The sequence below is a fragment of the Bos indicus x Bos taurus genome, chromosome 1 (assembly GCF_003369695.1).
Source record: "Bos indicus x Bos taurus breed Angus x Brahman F1 hybrid chromosome 1, Bos_hybrid_MaternalHap_v2.0, whole genome shotgun sequence".
In the NCBI taxonomy this organism is placed as follows: domain Eukaryota; kingdom Metazoa; phylum Chordata; class Mammalia; order Artiodactyla; family Bovidae; genus Bos; species Bos indicus x Bos taurus.
This window is the reverse complement of record NC_040076.1, coordinates 66,855,695-66,877,194: the sequence shown is the minus strand read 5'-3', so window position 1 is coordinate 66,877,194 and position 21,500 is coordinate 66,855,695. Positions and strand designations below refer to the sequence as shown.

Here is a 21,500-nt window from a genome sequence, read left to right as displayed (position 1 = left end):
ACAATATTGTATTAGTTTTGCCAAATATCGAAATGAATCCACCACAGGTATACATGTGTTCTCCATCCTGAACCCTCCTTCCTCCTCCCTCCTCCCTCCCCATACCATCCCTTGGGTCGTCCCAGTGCACCAGCCCCAAGCATCCAGTATCGTGCATCGAACCTGGACTGGCAACTCGTTTCATACATGATATTACACATGTTTCAATGCCATTCTCCCAAATCTTCCCACCCTCTCCCTCTCCCACAGAGTCCATAAGACTGTTCTATATATCAGTGTCTCTTTTGCTGTCTCATACACAGGGTTATTGTTACCATCTTTCTAAATTCCATATATATGTGTTAGTATACTGTATTGGTGTTTTTCTTTCTGGCTTACTTCACTCTGTATAATAGGCTCCAGTTTCATCCACCTCATTAGAACTGATTCAAATGTATTCTTTTTAATGGCTGAGTAATACTCCATTGTGTATATGTACCACTGCTTTCTTATCCATTCATCTGCTGATGGGCATCTAGGTTGCTTCCATGTCCTGGCTATTATAAACAGTGCTGCGATGAACACTGGGGCACACGTGTCTCTTTCCCTTCTGGTTTCCTCAGTGTGTATGCCCAGCAGTGGGATTGCTGGATCATAAGGCAGTTCTATTTCCAGTTTTTTAAGGAATCTCCACACTGTTCTCCATAGTGGCTGTACTAGTTTGCATTCCCACCAACAGTGTAAGAGCGTTCCCTTTTCTCCACACCCTCTCCAGCATTTATTGCTTGTAGACTTTTGGATCACAGTTTTGGAAGTTTTGGCCACAGCAATCAGAGCAGAAAAAGAAATAAAAGGAATCCAAATTGGAAAAGAAGAAATAAAACTCACACTATTTGCAGATGACACTATCCTCTACATAGAAAACCCTAAAGACTCCACCAGAAAATTACTACAACTAATCAATGACTATAGTAAAGTTGCAGGATATAAAATCAACACACAGAAATCACTTGCATTCCTATACACTAATAATGAGAAAACAGAAAGAGAAATTAAGGAAACAATTCCATTCACCATTGCAACGGAAAGAATAAAATACTTAGGAATATATCTACCTAAAGAAACTAAAGACCTATATATAGAAAACTATAAAACACTGGTGAAAGAAATCAAAGAGGACACTAATAGATGGAGAAATATACCATGTTCATGGATTGGAGGAATCATTATAGTGAAAATGAGTATATTACCCAAAGCAATTTATAGATTCAATGCAATCCCTATCAAGCTACCAACGGTATTCTTCACAGAGCTAGAACAAATAATTTCACAATTTGTATGGAAATACAAAAATCCTCGAATAGCCAAAGCAATCTTGAGAAAGAAGAACGGAACTGGAGGAATCAACCTACCTGACTTCAGGCTCTACTACAAAGCCACAGTTATCAAGACGGTATGGTACTGGCACAAAGACAGAAATATAGATCGATGGAACAAAATAGAAAGCCCAGAGATAAATCCACGCACATATGGACACCTTATCTTTGACAAAGGAGGCAAGAATATACAATGGATTAAAGACAATCTCTTTAACAAGTGGTGCTGGGAAATCTGGTCAACCACTTGTAAAAGAATGAAACTAGAACACTTTCTAACACCATTTCACAGTTTTTAACTTTTCTTTTGACTTTGTTATATAGTGTGTATATATATATATATATATATATATATATATATATATATATGTATTTTTATAGTATTTTTAATCATGCAGATATTCTAAACTTTTATGTAGCCAAAAGTATTATACTTTTCTATGGCTTCTGAGATTTGTGTCTTAGTTGGAAGGTCTTTGCCCTTCTAAAATTAGTCTCATCTTCTAATATTTCTATGGTTCATATTTTATACTTAAATGGTTGATCCAACTGGAATTTACTTAAGTGGCAGGACAGATATAGGGCTCTTCCTCACTTTTTTTTTCAGATAGCTAAGCAGTTATCATAAAACCATTTACTAAACAACTCATTTTTTTCTGCTATGATCATTTTAAATTTAAGATTGTCAGCTGGAAAGCATTTTACAATGGAGTATATTTATAGAAAATCTACGTTTACTAGAACCATACTATTTAACTATTTATCATATGTTAGTAATCTATTATTAATGTTAATAAAAATTACACTGATTTGAAAGATAATATGTCATGGTAATTATCGGATACACCTACGATTAAAAGCAGATATAACCTACTGTAAGTTCACCTTCTGGAAGTCTGTAAATTGTTTACTGGGCATGCCATATTGCATTTCACACTATAGAGTAATGACATCTAGTATTTTTTTAATATATGATTTGCTTCCCAACCATAGAAGAAATACTTTATAGTTCATTATTCTAAGTTCCTTATTTATTTGTGGTGTTAATAAGAGAAAAGTGGCGTATCTATATGTAGATAAAAGAAATTCTGATACTATGAAGAGGTAAAACACCATTAGGAAGGTGGTATTAATAGTTGTGATTGAAGAAAGGGCTGATTAGAAAGCTGCTTCTCACATGTCTTAAGACTCATAAAAGCTAAGATACAGGAAGTAAAAGGTACAGGGTCACTATTCAGAAGGCTGGGTCAGAAGCTCAAAAAGCTTCGCGTGAAACAGGGGCACAGAAACAGATTGCTAAATACTTGTTTCAGTGCTGGCCAAATGCACAGAAGGTCTTTATCCCTTCCGGTTCAGTGTCAAGTGGGAGTCTTAAGCTTAAAAGTGGTAATTTAATAAGGCTTCTAGTCAAAAATAAGCATTCTAACTATAGCATTTTCATTGTAACAGCTGCATGTGTGTTGTTGATAATATTGCTCTAAAGAAATATTGCATGGACATAAATGAAGTCTCATTTCAAGGGGATAATATTCCCATATTCCTTATATGATAGGTGAACACACAAAGGATGAGGAATTCAATTTATACTTTCTTTTTATGAAAGGTTCAATCTCTGAGAATTCTTTCTTTCTTCTCTTTCCTATCTTTGTTTACATTTCTTTATGAGCTCTATTTATTTTTCATACCATTTTCTCCACCACAGAGTCAACTCTTTATTATTCCTATAATTTTATATTTGGAAAGGATATGAAGGGATATAAAACTAGAGAGAAGCAATAGAATAGATGGCCCAAAACAGAAGAAAAGCTACCAGAAATACTAGGAAGCATTTTTAAAGAATACTTTATTGAATTTCAGTTTATACTGAAGTTTGTACTTAAAAACTGTAGATGTTCTAAAAAAAAAAACACCTGTATATTTGAAAAAATTAAGAACATTTCAAACACAATGAAACTCATCTGTTAAAATCTCACTCAGAAGGATAGGATATGAAGACCAGCATTCCACAGAAACCCAAATGATATCTGCCTTTAAAAATATGGAACACTTATACTCTCAATTTTCTGGAAAGATAACATACTTTGAAAATCTGAAAATGAACAGCATTTACTTTGAAAATGAAAAATTCTGTTCCAAATAAAAGTCAACATCTTGTACCTAAAATCCACTCCTTCTCCTCCTGGGTCCCGTGTGTCTGTTAATGGATCAACAATGTCAGAGTCTCCAGAGTGCAACCTCAGTCATATCACCTCTGATGTCTTTCTCACATGTTCTCTCTGACATCTATGCTATCCTTTCCATTCCCACAACTTCTCAGGGTAAGACAGTCATTCTGGACTCCTCACTTCCTGTTATTCCCTTTATTCAATCCATTAGCAGGTCCTTCAAACTATAATCAGATTTGACCACTCCTCACCACAACCACTGCCACCACTATGGCTCAAGTCAGCATCATCCCTCATGTGCTTTATTGCACTGATTCCCTACCTGGTCTCCCCACTCCTGCATCCTCAATAAAGCAGCCTGTGACCATGGTTCTCTTCAGCTCACAGCTGAAGAGATTTTCTAGCTTGAAAAAAGCTGAAGTCCTTACGAGGTCTTGAAGGACCTGGTCTCACACTCCCGTCGCCACCCATGACTGGTCTCATTTCCCAGCCCTCTTCCCATAAAGTCTCTGGTTTGGCTCCAGCCCTGCCAGGCTCCCTGCCAGGTTGCTCTTCTCTTCCCATCCTTTATACTTGCCGTTCGCTCTGCCTGGAATGCTTGCCCCTTACATAACACATCATCCATCCATTCATTCCTCCAGGCTTCACCCTCAAAAGGTATCTTCCCAGTAACCATTTTTTTCCTGAAATTTTACCATCCTTTCACTTCTGTCCTATTTCAAATCCTTCTTCCCTATTTTTTTCCCACAGCACATACTATATATTTAACTTATTTATCTAGTGCATTGCCAGTCTCCCCAGCTGGAATGTAAACTGCACAAGGCAGAGATTTTCCTACCGTGTTTTCTGCTGCATTCCCCATGTGCAGAAACCAGCTTGGCACACAGGAGAAGTTCAGTGAATTTTTTCGAATAAATGAACTAATAAATGAATAAACAAATGAAACAAAAGGATGACTCCAGCTTGGAGTCATGACCATGCAGTGGTCACTGCATCCTTTCTGGTCTCCTGCTAGCACTCTTAACCCTCTGTAATCAATCCTACAGTTCAGTGCTACAGTCTTCAAATCAACAGTTTACGTAATATAGGTCTGACCCTACTGCTGCTCAGATTAAGAACCTAAGTGGCTCCCAACTGTCCAGTGAGCGATTATGGTTCTAAGGGATGGCGTCAATATCATGCATAATCAGGATACCCTTTTCTAAACTCCATCTCTACAGACTGCTTTCTTATGCTTTATTCTGTATACCAGTGTCTCTCAAACGTCAGTCATTTACGGCTCCTTGTTAATGGGGAAAATTTCCTCAACGGCTCTTCAGGTCAAATCCAAGGATCTCAGTTTGATAAACACTAAGAAACTGACATCTGGTCAATAAAAATGTTTTTTTAAATTACAGATTATTATTGGTTAAAAAATCTTTTAATATTATAACCAAAAGGAAAACAAATTTCTAAAATCTTCCTATATTCAGTATCCCTTGAGATAAATCCATATACCCCAGGTACAGAAATGCTGCTCTACAGAAAAGAAGCTCCCTGCCCGTCCCAGAAGAAACCTGTGCTTACCTGCCTCTGTGCCTTCGTTCTTGTTATTCCTCTATACCCTGGAATATCCTTCCCCTAACTATAGTTATCAAAATTCTATTTATCCTTCAATGCTTACTTTACTTATCACCTTCTTTATGAAATCTTCTTTTTGAGATCCTCAGCCAAAACTTCTCTCAGTCTCTTGTGGCAATGTTATAAATCTTCTATGGCATTATCTATTAATATATTATTCTTCCTTTTGTTATACTATTATTTTCCCATGGTTATTATAGCTCCTGGATAGCATGAAGAAGATTAACTTATTCTCTATTTATGTACACAACAATTAGTACAGTATCTTCCAATATGACAACTAATAAATGTATACTCAATTATTTACCAAGTCAGGGGAAAAAAATGCTACTATAAATATGACCCTCTGATTTTAAAAACAGAACTGTTTACTAAAAGCTTATAACCAAGCCTGGTGGGCTGCCATCTCTGGGGTCCCATAGAGTCGGACACGACTGAGCGACTTAGCAGCAGCAGCAGCAGCAAACATATATAATACACTCAAAAAATGTGGGAAAAAAATTTTAAGTTATTTATATGATTTACCTTCTTTTAAGCGTTAAGTCTGATACAGGTATGCACCTTAGACCAGTTCCCAAAACCATAAGGAAGGATGTCAGAAGCACAGTTATCCGAAGACCTAAAAGAAAACAAAAATATCTGGATTATTTTCTATTTTCTCTTCAAGTAAGTCAATGTTAAGAAGAAAGATTTTTTTACTCAATCATACTGGTATTATATTCTAACATGGCTTTTCTCTATAACTCCCAACACTGGGAAGGGAGAACTCTACATGCTGAATATGAAATGATTTTAACTTTAAGAGAAAACCTGAATGATCACATCAAGGATTGAGTAAAAAGTTCTATGAGCTCCAGTTTTTTGAAATGAATGGCTAATAATGCTTTGTTCAGATATAACACTAAAATATATAGAAAATAATTTTAAAAGATAAGATATTTTAGTTTTACATCTCAAATATAAAATTTCCAAATTTCAAAGGCAAGCTGCCCCCACAGTTTTTTTTTTTTTACATGATAGATTATTGCTTTAAATTTTCTCAAAAAATGACAAGTGGCCAATTACTTATTTTATCTTATAATCAGGATAAATTTGTTATAGGGTCTTAAGAGATAGTCCATTAGAACCCTTTGATTATTAATACAATAGTATTTAATGTTATTGATTTATCAGATGGCTTTCAACTTATAGAATGATGTTGTTTAAAAAAAAGAGAAAGCATGGTTTAGGGTTTTAGAAGATAATGTGGATCAGATAGCTCTTCCCTTTGTATCCCAAATATGATCAACTATTTTGAAAATGTGTGCCAATGGTCAGTTATGTGGATAACAGGGCAAAAGAAAATATAAAATGTAAAAACAAAGTAACCAAAAACAGATATAATAGTCTGGCTGTGGCTGAATAATATAACAAGATTCTATCTTCTTATTGTTGGAATGCTGCACTTTTCTTAGCACTAAATTAATGCTGCCTTACTGTTCTGTAGCAGCCACACCACAGAGGTGGCTCATATGGAGTATGTGGCAAAAGTAGCAACATTTCTTCCAATTTTTCCCAGACCCAACACCCTTGAAACCATTTCACAGTGAATAGACTTAAACTGTTTAATGCAAATTTTCTCTCTTTTATTTCCCCCAGAGTTTTCTTTTCTTGGCAGAAGGGAGATGGTTAAATGTTTGGTTTCCAAAGGGCTTCTCTGCTTGAAGGAAACTGAAAATCAACAAAACTATAATTATGCAGATTAAACACAGCAAGGAAAATAAACTTGAGATTCAGATCAGGCACACACACGCTACATTGAAGATAATTTGCGACATGAACTGAGTTAGCTTTATATGATCTGAATATGATTAATATAATTTGGCAGAAGGAATAACATAGAAAATTGTGCTGCTCAGGAACAAGTAATGCATACATACTGCTCATTTACTGCTTCTACTAACAACATAGATTTTAAAACCACATTACAGCCACAGGAAATAAAATATAATTAATAAAAAGTACATTCATAGTCATAAACATCCTAAACTTGCAAACTGTTGCTCTTATAAGGTCATACTGGGTGCCTTATGAGATAGTGGATAAAATTTTATCAATTTGGGTCTATAAGGCTCACATTCTACATTATGTTTATTTCTTCCTGGTATTTGGTTTGTAATTAAGGTAAATAGCCACCAAGTGGGCAGTGGGGCATTGTTTATAGCCCTAGGGTCCAATAATTGGTTTCCTATTACTACTGCTCAACACTAGCACAAAACAGTTGATATAAACTTTCAAGAATAAAGAAGTTGTGAAAAGCTGATTACATAAAGCAATCTTACTGGCACAACTTGTGGCTTTCTTATGTTTAATTGTTACCAAATATTACCCAATCCACCTCAACTGATGCTCAGTTTTGAACAGAATGTTTTCTTGCTTTCTTAATCTCATTTGAATTTTGACAAGGCAGGACTCTGTAGTTCCATGTACTCAAAAAGACAGCAACTGACTTTGGCAAGAAGTATGAATTCCCCAAGAAAAATATGCTTATGAGACATCTAGGACCTTCGCATAAATAAATCCCAAGTGATTACAGTACTAGGATGTGAGTGCAAAAACCATCTGATGAAAGGTACAGGAATAATTTTGGAAAACTGAACATGATTGATAATAAGAATAAATTCTACTCAAATATGGCATCCAGACTTTGCAGGAAGCCCCTTTCCAATGGATGATGGCGCCTTTGCTGGGAACCTACTGGGTACAGGAAGACAGTGTCCACAATCGGTGCCTAAATATCATGATACAAAATTGAGTGCCAAAAAAAAAAAATCCAGCCCCTCTCCACCACACACACACACACACATACACAGTGGATGCATGGAAATAAGTTTTATCTGGTAAAACTGTCCTTCTCAGGCTCCATCAGCTGGAGTGAAAATAAGCTCTGATTGCTCCCGGTATAGATCACTTGTCCCTATCCCCCATAACCAGAGCCTCGCCACCTGGATCTGCCTCCGAGACTATGAGGACTAATTACATTGTGCCTGTTTTTCCTGTTTACACTAGTCAAAAAAGACCCAAGATTCACAGGTCATCCTTATCCCAATATGGCTTCACACATCCTAAAATCTGACCTCATCTCTGCCAGGGCCTGAACTCCCAACATCTTTCCACTGTGCCTTCTGGAGCTCTCAGAATCTGCAGATCAGTGGAATCCCTACATTATCAAGCTCTTTCATAAACACTGTCTTCACCTTTTTACTCCTCTGAAACCTCTTCCCTGAGGACACTGCTTCCCCAGCCACTTTCAGATCACTGTTACTCTCTCCTCTCTAAATAAAGCTCGCAGTCTCTTCTCTCTTGATGCTTTGATTTTCTCTGGTTGAAGCAGTATGATAACGATGTGCCTTGCTGTAGTTTTATTCAGGCTGCAATTTGTTCTGTGTGGTTTTGTTTATGCTGTTTCTTCTACTAGGATTATTATATTTCTGGATTTAAGGATATCAACAAATTTGGAAATTTTTTTGGCATTATTTCTTCAATCTCTCCCTCCTACCCCATTTCATCTTACTCCATGCCCTCTTCCCTTCAGTTCACTTCAGATCAGTCGCTCAGTCATGTCTGACTCTTTGCGACCCCATGGACTGCAGCAAGCCAGGCCTCCCTGTCCATCACCAACTCCCGGAGTTCACTCAAACTCATGTCCATCGAGTTGGTGATGCCATCCAGCCATCTCATCCTCTGTTGTCCCCTTTTCCTCCTGCCCCCAATCCCTCCCAGCATCAGGGTCTTTTCCAATGAGTTGACTCTTCGCATGAGGTGGCCAAAGTATTGGAGTTTCAGCTTCAGCATCAGTCCTTCCAATGAACACCCAGGACTGATCTCCTTTAGAATGGACTGGCTGGATCTCCTTGCAGTCCAAGGGACTCTCAAGAGTCTTCTCCAACACCACAGTTCAAAAGCATCAATTCTTCGGCGCTCAGCTTTCTTCACAGTCCAACTCTCACATCCATACATGACCACTGGAAAAAATATAGCCTTGACTAGACAGATCTTTGTTGACAAAGCAATGTCTCTGCTTTTTAATATGCTATCTAGGTTGGTCATAACTTTCCTTCCAAGGAGTAAGCATCTTTTAATTTCATGACTGCAATCACCATCTGCAGTGATTTTGGAGCCCCCCAAAATAAAGTCTGACACTGTTTCCATTGTTTCCCCATCTTTTTGCCATGAAGTGATGGGACCAGATGCCATGATCTTAGTTTCTGGATGTTGAGGTTTAGACCAACTTTTTCACTCTCCTCTTTCACTTTCATCAAGAGGCTCTTTTGTTCTTCACTTTCTGCCATAAGGGTGGTGTCATCTGCATATCTGAGGTTATTGATATTTCTCCCGGCAATCTTGATTCCAGCTTGTGCTTCTTCCAGCCCAGCTTTTCTCATGATGTACTCTGCATATAAGTTAAATAAGCAAGGTGACAATATATAGCCACGACGTACTCCTTTTCCTATTTGGAACCAGTCTGCTGTTCCATATCCAGTTCTAACTGTTGCTTCCTGACCTGCATATAGGTTTCTCAAGAGGCAGGTCAGGTGGTCTGGTATTTCCATCTCTTTCAGAATTTTCCACAGTTTATTGTGATCCACACAGTCAAAGGCTTTGGCACAGTCAATAAAGCAGAAATAGATGTTTTTCTGGAACTCTCTTGCTTTTGCGATGATCCAGTGGATGTTGGCAATCTCTTTTCATCTGGGACTCTAATTATACATGTATTAGGCCACTTAAAACTGTACTGCTCACTGATACTAGTGGGGTTTTTTAAATCACTTTTTTCATTTGTGTTCCACTTTAGATAGTACTTATCACTCCATCTTAAAGTTTGCTATCTTTTCTTCTATAATGTTTAATCTGCAACCCACTCCAGTGTTCTTGCCTGGAGAATCCCAGGGATGGTGGAGTCTGGCGGGCTGCCATCTATGGGGTTGCACAGAGTCGGACACGACTGGAGCGCCTTAGCAGCAGCAGCAGCAGCAGAGCCTATCTAGCGTGTTTTTTCTGGTTTCAGACACAGATTACATCCTCATCTCCAGAAGTTTAACGTTGGTCTTTTTTATGCTTTCCTGTGTCTCTCCTTAACATGCTTTCATCTATCTTCTTGAACACATGTAGTATATCTATTTATAGTAGTTGCTTTGATGTCCCTGTCTATTAATTTTATCATCTGTGCCATTTCTTGGTCTGTTCTACTGATTGTTTTTCTCCTTTTGAAATGTTATATTTTCCTGTTTCTTTGCATGCTTGGTAACTTTTGATTTGGATGTCAGGCATTCTGAATTTTAACCTGTTGGGTGATAGATTTTTTTCAACTCCATTAAGCATTTTTGAACAATGTTTTGGGATATAGTTACTTTTGATCTTTTCAAGGAGTACTTTTAAGTTTTATTAGGTGGAACCAGAGCAGCCTTTAGTCTAGAGCTTGTTAGTCATTACTGCTGAGGCAGCACCCTTCTGATCATTCAGTCCAACCTCCTATGTATTATGAGGTTTCCCCATTTTGGCTGTTGGGAATGGAAACTATTCCCAGACTCGCATGAACTGTGAGAATTGTTCTGCCTGCTCCTTTCTGGTCCTTTTCTCAGACTTGAGTAGTTTCTTCATGTGTAAACTGCTAGTCAGTGCTCAGCTGAAAACCCAAGAACAACTCCCTACAAATCAAGAACTCTCTCTGTGAACTCTTTTCCTCTCTGGTATTCTTCCCTAAGAATTCTGGCTATGGTGGCCTCTTACACAGCTCAACTGTCTCCTCGACTTAGGAAAACTGTGGGGCTCTGTTTGAACTCCGTATCTTTGGGTGAAGCAATTGTAAGGATCACTGTCCTGCTGTACCTATTGTCCAATGTCTGAAAACCACTGTTTCATATACCTTGATTTTGTTTTCTGCTTTCAGTAGTTTAAGATGGAAGAATAAATCCAGTTCCTGTTACTCCATCATAGCCAGAAGAGCCATTGACCCAATTCTGACTGTCATGCTCACCACTCCCAGCTGTGACTGTCTACAGACCACCACATACCTGCCTCCACATCATTCACCCTCCAGGCTTAAACCTGTTTCGGCTCATTAATACCTCTGAGGACATTATATCTTTCACAAATCTGGTGATTTCAATGCAAGAGATGACCTTTTCAATACCCAGGCCTCTCAGTCCCCTGACTTCTTATTCCACGATCATGTCCTCTACCCTACCTTGGTTGTCCACTCTTTTGGTTAAACTCCAACCTTATCTTTACCATAACTGCATCCACAACACAATCCCAATTTCAAGCATCCCATTCTTCAACCATGACCTTCTCTCCTTCCCACTCATTCCTTCCAGTACTCTAAATTCTTCATCCACTGGGAATAACAATTTTGGAGCCTACTACTTTTTTTCATCCATCTTATATGTTTCTTTTTCTCCTTTACCTAGTTTAGAGTCCGTGGTCCATGGTTATATCACTCTCTACATAATCCTCTACTCTTTGCCTGCACTTTGTTAGTCGTACACATTTGGCAAACTGCACCTCTGGTGATCTCTCTCTTTGCCAACTCTGCCCATGCATGTGCTTGCCCAACAGAACAGGCTGGAGGGAGACACACATCCATGCTAACTGGTCATACTTGAAATCAATGCCCAGTCACTTAAAGCAGTCCCTCTGAGCTGTCCAACAATCCTACTACAATTTCCTAGTCTGCGTATTCTCTCCTTTCCTAGGAAATAGTATTACAATTTATCACATCTCTTCAATTTTCCAAGAATTGTTCTCCTAGCTTCACTGTCAGGTGGCAATATTGTTTCTTATTTTCTGAGAACTATAAACAAAGGTAACTCCCACAAGCTCCTAGCACCCACCATCTGCATCTGTAATCTATATGCTCTTATCATTTCTTCCATTACTATTGAAGAATTAGCTGTCAATACTTCTTTCTAAGGCCAACCTATCTACTTGTGCTCTTGAGGACTGCATCCCATTTTGCTTATCCAAGGATATGGCTACAGCAGTTCCTTCCCCTCCCTCTAGCATTGTCAATTTCTCCCTTTTTTCTGGATCCATCAGGACACTGTATTCCAGAGAAATGCTTTAATATCTCTTATCTTTAAAATACCTTCTAAGTAGTCATATTTCCCCCTGGCTACTCCTTCATTTCTCTGCTGCCCTTTACAGTGTGTTTAACATAAATGTCTATACTCTTGAACTTATCCCCACCACTCTAATGAGACTATTCTTTTAAAAGACACCAAAGATCTCCATGTTACTAAATCTAAGGCTCTACTCTCAGTCCTCACTAGCTCGTTCTTCCTTAGTCTCTCCAAGCTCTAAATGTTGGAATGCCCCTGGGCTGTCTTCTTCTGAAGCAACATCCCTCTCCACAGGTGACCTCACTCAGCTCCAAGACTCTAAATACCATTGCTGCTGCTGCTGCTAAGTTGCTTCAGTCATGTCCGACTCTGTGCGACCCCATAGACCGGCAGCCCACCAGGCTCCCCCGTCCCTGGGATTCTCCAGGCAAGAACACTGGAGTGGGTTGCCATTTCCTTCTCCAATGCATGAAAGTGAAAAATGAAAGTGAAGTCGCTCAGTCGTGTCAGACTCTTAGCGATCCTATGGACTGCAGCCTACCAGGTTCCTCCGTCCATGGGATGTTTCAGGCAAGAGTACTGGAGTGGGATGCCATTGCCTTCCCTGACTAAATATCATTCCAGGATGACAAAACACAAATTTATTGCTCAGGCAATAAACTGACAGTTTCAGGTCCGTTCAGTTCAGTCACTCAGTCATGTCCGACTCTTTGTGACCCCATGGACTGCAGCACGCCAGGCCTCCCTGTCCATCACCAACTCCCAGAGCTTACTCAAACTCATGTCCATCGAGTCAGTGATGCCATCCAACCATCTCATCATCTGTCGTCCCCTTCTCCTCCTGCCCTCAATCTTTCCCAGCATCAGGATCTTTTCCAATGAGTCAGCTCTTCACATCAGGTGGCCAAAGTATTGGAGTTTCAGCTTCAACATCAGTCCTTCCAATGAATATTCAGGACTGATCTCCCTTAGGATGGACTGGTTGGATCTCCTTGCAGTCCAAGGGACTCTCAAGAGTCTTCTCCAACACCACAGTTCAAAAGTATCAGTTCTTCAACTTAGCCTATCCTATATCAAATACGCATTTCAAATTCTTGATCTGCAGGCCAGATTCATGATCTACCCCCAAAATGCTCCTCCCAGAATCTTCTACATCTCAGTAAACTGCAGCTTGATTCTCCCAATTACTAATGCTAAAAAAAGTTGAGAAGAATCTTAGAATCCTCCAATTTCCTCATACTTCACCTCTGCCTATACTGGTAAGTCTACTTTCAACATGTATCTAGAATCCAACCACTTCTCAAATCCTTCACTACTTTCACCACAGTTGGAAGTCATCATGAGCCCCATCTAAGTTGGTCCATTACCCTTACAACTGGTCTCCCTGCTGTGGCTCTTGTTCTCAAGATATTAACAGAGTCATCATTTTACCCTTCTGCTCAAACCTTCCAGTAGAGTGAACCCTCCTCACATCATCACGACCAGCATTCTTACAGTGGCCTTAAGGCTCAACTCAGCTACAACTCAACTCATTTGAAATTAATGCCCAGTCACTTAAAGTAGGCCCTCTGAGCTGCCCAACAATCCTTCTACAATTTATTTCTCTACTATGTATCTTTTTCAGATATGCCTAACAAGTTTATGACCTTTGTCTTTGTCCCAAAGAGTCTTGTCCAGAATTGCCAAGGTGTGTTTCCTTTTTCCCTCAGGTCTCTGCTCACACACACATGATCAGTAAGGCCTTCCCTGACAGTCTAGAGAAAGTATCACCCAGTCACATCCCCTTTCTCCCCTGCCTGACTTCCATTTTTCTCTAAAACATTCATCACCATCTGACACACTAAGCATTTAGTTTTACTGTCCTTTGGTGCCTGGATCTCCTCATTAGAATGTAGGCTCCATGAGGGCTATGTCCCCAGAGCTCAGCACACATTTGGGTGCTATCTCCTTCTTGAAATTTTCTTCATTGGCTTCCAGGGCACACACCCCCTTCTGGCTCTTTCATTATCTCCTTGCTGGAAAATGAAAAGTGAGAGTACAAAAGCAATTTCAGGAAGATAACTGGTCTTCTACTAAGTTGGGTGGGACCCATGACCACAAGACCAGACAACTACCTCCCCTCTGGGGAGAAAGATACCCAGGGATGCCAGGAACTCACTTCTATGTATGCAAATAGGACTTGTGCAGCAGGACAGCCAACATATGAAAGCAGAACTGGCTTTTTTCTACTGAAAAGCAAGGGAATTTTAAATCTGTTTTTTGTTGCTCTAGCCAACATAAAACATAAAATAGAATTCACCATATAGTCACAGAAACGCTGAAAGAACTCCTAAAGTAACCTATTTTATAAAGAGAATGTGTGTGTGTGCTCAGTCATGTCTGATTCTTTGAGACCCCAAGGACTGTAGCCTGCTAGGCTTTTCTGCCCATGGAATTTTCCAGGCAAGAATACTAGGGTGGGTTCCCATTTCCTATTCCAAGGGATTTCCCGAGCCAGGAATCGAACCTGCATCTCCTGCATTGCAGGTGGATTCCCTGCAATGGGGAATCCCTATAAAGAAAATAGGAAGTCCCTAATTTATCTGGCCAAGAATAGTAGATGTAATTTATATATATATATATGTAATTATCATATATATATATAGTGAATATAATTATAATGAAAAGGACAAAAATTAGCATTTTTCCACCTTAAAAATATAGTTGGCTAAATTTATGGAATAATATTGAAAGATGCTCCTGATAAAAAGTTAAAAGAAACAATAAAATAGTATTTCCCCTTAAGTTATCTAACCTGGTAAAGAATGACAGAGGAATTGTCACAGATTGAAGGAGATTAACAAGAAATAACAACTAAATGTAATTAGGGACCCTCGACTGAATCTTAGAACAGGGCAAAAAAAAGAGAGAGACATTCATGGAAAACCTAGTAAAATCCAAATAAAGTCTAATGTAGTTTAAAACAAATAAATCCAAACAAAAGAAAAACCCCATTCAGTACAAGAAACTTTCTCGGCAACTAGCACATATCTCTCTGCCTGGAAGTTCCACACTTTCCAGGGCTCGATACTTTGATTGTTAGAAGGTTCTTTCCTGTATCCCTTTGGGTTACAGCTTCTTGTAACTTCACTCAGTTTAGTTCTTCCTTCTAGAACTAGGCACATTAAGTCTAATTCCTCATTTAACACATATTTATATCCTGCCTCAAGTTTGTTTTTGAAGCTTGACACACCCAATTCCTTTTATTTGACACATTATGATTCTTATACCCTTTATATTCTTGTCACACAACTTTTAAAGGACTCCACTTTGCCAATGGCCTTTCAAAAATTAATGCCCAGAACTGAACATTAGAAGCATGTCAAACTATTTCTCTTCTTTTAGATACTACACTTCTGTGCCTAAAATTGTCCTCTACTTTTTAGCAGGTACATCACATTGGCCATGAATCATTTATCCATACTTGTGTGGTATAGTTCGACGTCTTAACATTCAATCCTATGACCATTTTTCTCCTCACAGAATCACACTGGCAAGTGGGAAAGTGAGATGTTTGTCCAGAGTATTCTCTATGAAAAGAGAGTCTTCATTCAACTGTAAGCTTTATCTGAGAGTTAAAAATCTCAGCTGACACTTGCAGCTGGTCACATACACACACTTTAAAGCTGCTGTGCACCCTTTTCCAGAAACCAAAGCGTCAGGTCCTGAGTTCCCCAACAGCTCTTCCTGGGCTGGAGTCATCTATTACAGAAAGCCAACCCATTACTTCCTTGTATCTGGGCATCATCATTCTATTTTCTGACCTGTCACCCTCAACACCCCCAAACCCCTTTGAAGTCAAAGCATCAGTCATTTTTGTCAGATGTAGAAAACACACAAAGCATGTGCATGGGATGCTCTTATATCCACACATGCAGAAACTTGAACATCCAAAGGTCGCCTAATCCCTGCTGTTGTATAATGGGCCTTGATTTAAAAACAAAACAGTATCTGCAAAGAAATCTTCCCTTATTTGTCGCTTTGGGGACGGAGGGTTCCTAGTCAGGCATGGGATGCCAGCAACACTCGATCAACCTCATACAACCTCTAAGACGAAGCCGAGGGAGGCGGCTCCCCCAGGAGTAACATCATCGGCCGGGGCTCCCGGGACCCCCCTCACCTCTCTTGTCCAGAAGCCACATGAACGCGAAGCAGGGCAGGAAGCCGATGGGCCCCCACAGCACTAGGAGAGCGATGTCCCAGCTGGAGAAGCCGTAGGCCTGGCGCGCCGAATTCTGGATGGGGCCCCATGTGTTCCAGACCAGGCCCTGCGCGAACCCCAGCAGCGAAAAGAGCAGGAGCACCAACCAGCGGCGCCCATACACGCGTCCGGGACTCGGGGCTGCCGCGGGCAGTGCCGCCGCCGCCTCCCGGCTTCTCCAAGCAGCCCCCGGCGCAGGCCCGAGCCCCGGCGCTAGCAACGGCTGCCGTTCCTCCTCGCTGCTCCAGCCCGAGCCCATCTCGACGCGCGGCCCGCGGGGCCACAGCCCCGCAAGGTCCTGAGTGCCGCCGACCAGCCCCGCGCGGATACTGCCGGGCTAAGCCGCGGCCGAGGTTGCTTTGGTCGCCCTGGGCCTGCCGGCCGCGTTGCTGCGCCTGCGCCGCGCTAGCCGGCCGCGGGCGGGGAGGAGGGGCAGGAGAGACCGGAGAGGAGGGGGCTAGGGTGCGGGACCCGAGGTGCTCTGTCTCCCCGGGATGAAGAGGCAACCTGGGCGAGAGACGGAGTGGAGCCGGGGTCCCAGAGCGCGGACCGGGAGGAGCTGGAACGACCGGGAGGAGCGCCGCTGAGCCTGGGGAAAAGGGAACTCCCGGACAGGCTGTAATAAAGGAGGTTGGGCGAGGAACCTGGATTGTTGGAGGAAGTGTCCAAGTTTACGTCATGTGCCCAGTAAACTCGAAGATCTCCGGTCACTTAAGCTAATGCTTGTTTCTATATTGGGTTAATTCTCAATTCTGAAGGATTTATAACTTCAGAATTTAGAGCGGGAGATAGAATAAGACTGACGCGTAGTAGGAAGGATTGCCGCATGAAAATTGTTTTTTATGTACAGTAAGTACTGTCTTATTTAATCAGACGTTTTTTAGTGCTTTACATACCAACGAGGAAATTATAAACGAATCAATTTAGTTCATATATAGAAGATATAGATCTCTTTCTACTCCTTTGCCTGTCATTATTAGGAGAGCAATAAAGATATATTTATTAAACCTGAAAGATTTTTGCCCCCAAATGAGCTAGATCTATCTCCAGTTATTATGATTTTGACTAGATGAGTAAACGAGAAGACGGGAAGTTGTCGATCTCTTGATCAAGCAGCCAACAGTTGCATTTATTTTGATATACAAATCCAAAGGTCTGACAGCTGTCGGTTAGTGTCCTGAAAATCTAAGTCGCGATACGGCTTGATCAGGGTTGGAAATGAGTCACAATGAACGCAATTAAAGCACGTTAGCCTGAGGCTCACATTCCCGGCAGCCACGAAAACCAGGTGGAGTCTTGTTGCTGCCAGAGGGCAAGAGAGATGGGGAAGAGAAGCGTGAACTCTCTTATCCAAGGCTGTTAAGAGTGCCTGCACAATAAAGCAAACGCAGAGCCACCTTCCACTGCCTTGAGCGCCACAAAAAACCAAACCATCCCCTGAAACTCCAATACCGTTGGGAGGAGGAAAGTGCCAAGGCGAAAACGAAGGACCTGACTAGGAAACGAGGAGAAGCAGAAGCGAAGCCAAGAAACGTCTTCAGTAAAAGAAGACAACCGTTTGAAGAAGGTAAGAAGGGCCACAACCGAGACCACGTGCATACATATCAAGCGCCCCTGAATCAAAACAAACCTGCGTAGCCCCGCCCATTCCCCGTCACGTGACGTCCACGCTCTTGCAGCTTCCGGAAGAGCCCAGTAGCAACCGCTTCACCGCCAGAGTTTTGGTCTATCTCAGACCGGTACCCGCTCCGTTTCTCTTTTGGTTTGGGCTGAGCCCGCGGCTTGCCATGGCAGCACGCCCCGGGGCGATCACTAATGCGGACTCTGCATCTGGAGGTGGAGAGGAGGAAGGTAGGTACTAGGCGGGTCAGACCAAGAGGTTGTGACCCTCTGTCTTGTTGACACCTCTCATATGACCGTTTGTCTCTACGGCCTAGCAGTAAACTATGAGTAAAAGTATTTATTTTCTAATAAACGTGATTTTGTTCCAGTTGTGGCACCCAGCTTTTAGATCGACTGTTCCAGTTTCCCTCCATCCTACAAGTGTTGTTTCACCCATGAGGATGTTGTGAATGTTATCAGTGGATTGAACCACACTTGAGACACATGGAGTTATCTTGGACTTTTGTGAACAGGATTATGATTTCAGTGGAATCCTGCTTTAGAGAACGAATGTGAGCCTGAGATCCCTATTAGGATTTATTGAATGATTGCTCCATGCCTGGCACTGTTCTGGGTACTGCCACGGGATCCAGAGACATTTGACTGTATATAACAATGGCTTTTCCCAGTTGAGTAGAGGGGTCTGGAAGGGCAAAAGAGTGACTAATGCTTGGTAAAATGAATACTGTCAGTAATGCATACTGAGTGAGGATTGTCATCAGGAGAGATGCCAGTGGGGGAAAGATAAATACTTCAAGGAGGGAATAGTTTGAGGTGGACCTTTATGATTTGATGAAATAGTGACAAACTTAGGTGGTTATGCTGGGGTGGGGGGTGGTGTGAGTCGTGGGAAGACAGGGAGCAGAAAAGCATAAGATGGATATGATTGATGATCAAATAGTCATGTTTGTCTAGAGGAAGAGATGACCATTGCAAGCAGAAGCAGCAAATTACAACTCCTTACTATCTGACCACAATCTCCTGCCTTTATAACTCCCTTGTTTATGTTACCCCAAAGAGACAATTCCTGAGCTTCATCTGTACCTTCAGTCCATTGTTACATTTTCTGTCCAACTGTATGCCCTTATCTAGTTTGGAGTGCATGTCATAGTTTATTATTCTGATCTTTCTCTTGAAAATACACTTTTCTCTTGTCCTTGCTTGCCTTTTACTCCTCTGACAAAACCTATATTCTGGATGAACCCAAACTTTTGCCCTCTGCACTTGCACCTATATTGCTGAACTTTGCTGTGAAAAGCCCTGGGCAAGTTGATGTGATGTTATAAAATGAAAATAGTCAACCTCTTGAGTATTCACTCAGCATGAACCTGAGACCTTGTCATCCTCTATTCTTGTAGTAACCTTGTTTTCTTTTATCAGTGAAGATTCTCCAACTCTATATATCCTCTTTTCATCTCTTCATCACTCTGAGCTGATGACTTTGCAAGTCAGGCCAGCTCTGCATCTGATCTGCTCTTTTCCTCCTTCACTATCACACTGTTGTCCAAATCATCCACAATTCTCATCTAAACCACTACTGTATCTTCAGGCCATGTGTCCCCATTTCTTCTCTTGTGCCCCTCCAATCCCTTCTCTATTCGGTGGCAAAAGTGACACTGTCTTACTTAAAAGTCTTCAATGAAATCCACTGCAGTAAGAACTTAGATTAAAATCCAAACTCCTAACCATGACCTACAAAAATCTTTGATCTGGACTCTGCTGATGTCTCTAGGAGCACCTCTTGTCACTCATCACCTCTTCTGCTCTTACCTGCTTTTCATATAACTGGCTTCTTAGTCTTCATATTTTAAGGTATGTCACCACCTGAAACCTTACCATATTAACCCATCTAAAACAGTTATTTCAGTTTTCCCCTGATCCCTAAGTGTGTTTGTGTTCTGTAATACAGCATCCTGCTTCCTGCACTTAGCATAATCTGTAACTACTTGTTTATTATTGTGTCTTCCCTTAGACCTTAAGCACCTTGAGGGCAGTACATATATCTGTTTTAGTCACAATGTTGCCCAACTAGAAATACAATGTCAGGCTCCTGAAAGTGAAAAGAAAGTGAAGTCCCTCAGTCATGTCTGACTCTCTGCGGCCCCATGGACTGTAGCCTACCAGGCTCCTCCATCCATAGGATTCTCCAGGAAAGAATACTGGAGTGAATTGCCGTTTCCTTTCCAGGAGAGCTTCCTGACCCAGGGATTGAACCTCGGTCTCCTGCATTGGAGGCAGACACTTTACCCTCTGAGCCACCAGGGAATGTCTACAATGTCAGACTCCTAGTGAGCTCTTAATACCTATTTGTTGAGTGAACGAGTAAGGGAATCCAGAGGCAAACCCAGAGGCAGAAGGAGAAAGAGCCACTCAGAGTCCAGGAACTCAAAGTTGGTGTAAGAAATGTTAAGAGACAGAGATCCTGAAGGCACCTTATACCAAATTAGGGACTCTGGACTTTGTGACAGAAGCTTTTAAGGAGCTTTAGGTAGGGGATCACTGCTTTAAGGAAGATCACTGCAGCTAAAGGATGGAGGATAGATTGGAGGTAGAAACACTGAAGGAAAGGTACTTAAATCTCCTTAGCCACAGCATTCTCCTCTGTAAAATGCATAACTGTTGTGAAAATTAAAGATACTTGTAGATCATCTAGCATAAATGTCTGACAGGAATTACATATTCAACAATATGTAGTTTTTTCTTGGGGAAAAAAAAAGTGCTGGCATTGGTGACTGACTGATATTCAAAGAGTTTGGAGGTGTCTCTGAAATTTTCTAGCCTGAATAACTACATGTGAATTAGGAACCTGAAGTAAAAGGAGGTGGTTGGGAGCACTGTTGAGTTTTAGTGTGCATGCTTAGAGTTTAGGTTTAGAATGGTGACGTGAAAGATGTCAAGCATGTTGCTGGGAAGGAGGAAGTTCTTATTGTTTATTCAAATACCACAAATTCACCCTTCTAAAGTTTTTCAGTATGTTCACAAAGTTGTGCAGCCATCACTAATGTAATTCCAGAACGTTTTCATCATACCAAAAAGAAACGTAGTTCCCATTGGCAGTCACTCCCTATGCACCCTCTCTCCATTCCCTGGCAGTCACTAATGTACTCTGGCTCTGTGGATTTGCCTATTCTGGGCATTCCATATAAACTTGGAATCATACAACAGGTGTCTTTTTGTGTCTGGCTTCTTTCACACAGCATGTTTTCAAGGTTCATCTGTGTTGTAGCATGTGTCAATACTTCATTACTTGCTGTGGCTGAACACTGTTCTGTAGTATGGATACGCCACACTTTGCATATCCATTCATCAGTGGGCATTGTTTTGTTTACACTTTGGGGCTTCTATGAATAATGCTGCT

General features: G+C 41.0%; 2 protein-coding genes across 2 annotated transcripts in view; one reads left to right on the top strand and one right to left on the bottom strand.

Moving 5' to 3' along the window:
* SLC49A4 (solute carrier family 49 member 4) overlaps positions 1 to 17,195 on the bottom strand; it is an 89,052-nt gene extending 71,857 nt beyond the window's left edge. The window contains exons 1-2 of the mRNA XM_027535474.1: positions 16,400 to 17,195; positions 5,666 to 5,759 (exon numbers count right to left, since the gene is read on the bottom strand). Of these exons, the coding sequence (XP_027391275.1) occupies positions 5,666 to 5,759; positions 16,400 to 16,739 (434 nt within the window). The 5' untranslated portion in view covers positions 16,740 to 17,195. The remainder of the gene's footprint in view (positions 1 to 5,665; positions 5,760 to 16,399) is intronic.
* An 859-nt stretch (positions 17,196 to 18,054) lies between these two features.
* The window catches only part of HSPBAP1 (HSPB1 associated protein 1), a 56,389-nt gene continuing 52,943 nt past the window's right edge, over positions 18,055 to 21,500 (top strand). Inside the window, exon 1 of the mRNA XM_027535408.1 lies at positions 18,055 to 18,331. Within this exon, the coding sequence (XP_027391209.1) occupies positions 18,268 to 18,331 (64 nt within the window). The 5' untranslated portion in view covers positions 18,055 to 18,267. The remainder of the gene's footprint in view (positions 18,332 to 21,500) is intronic.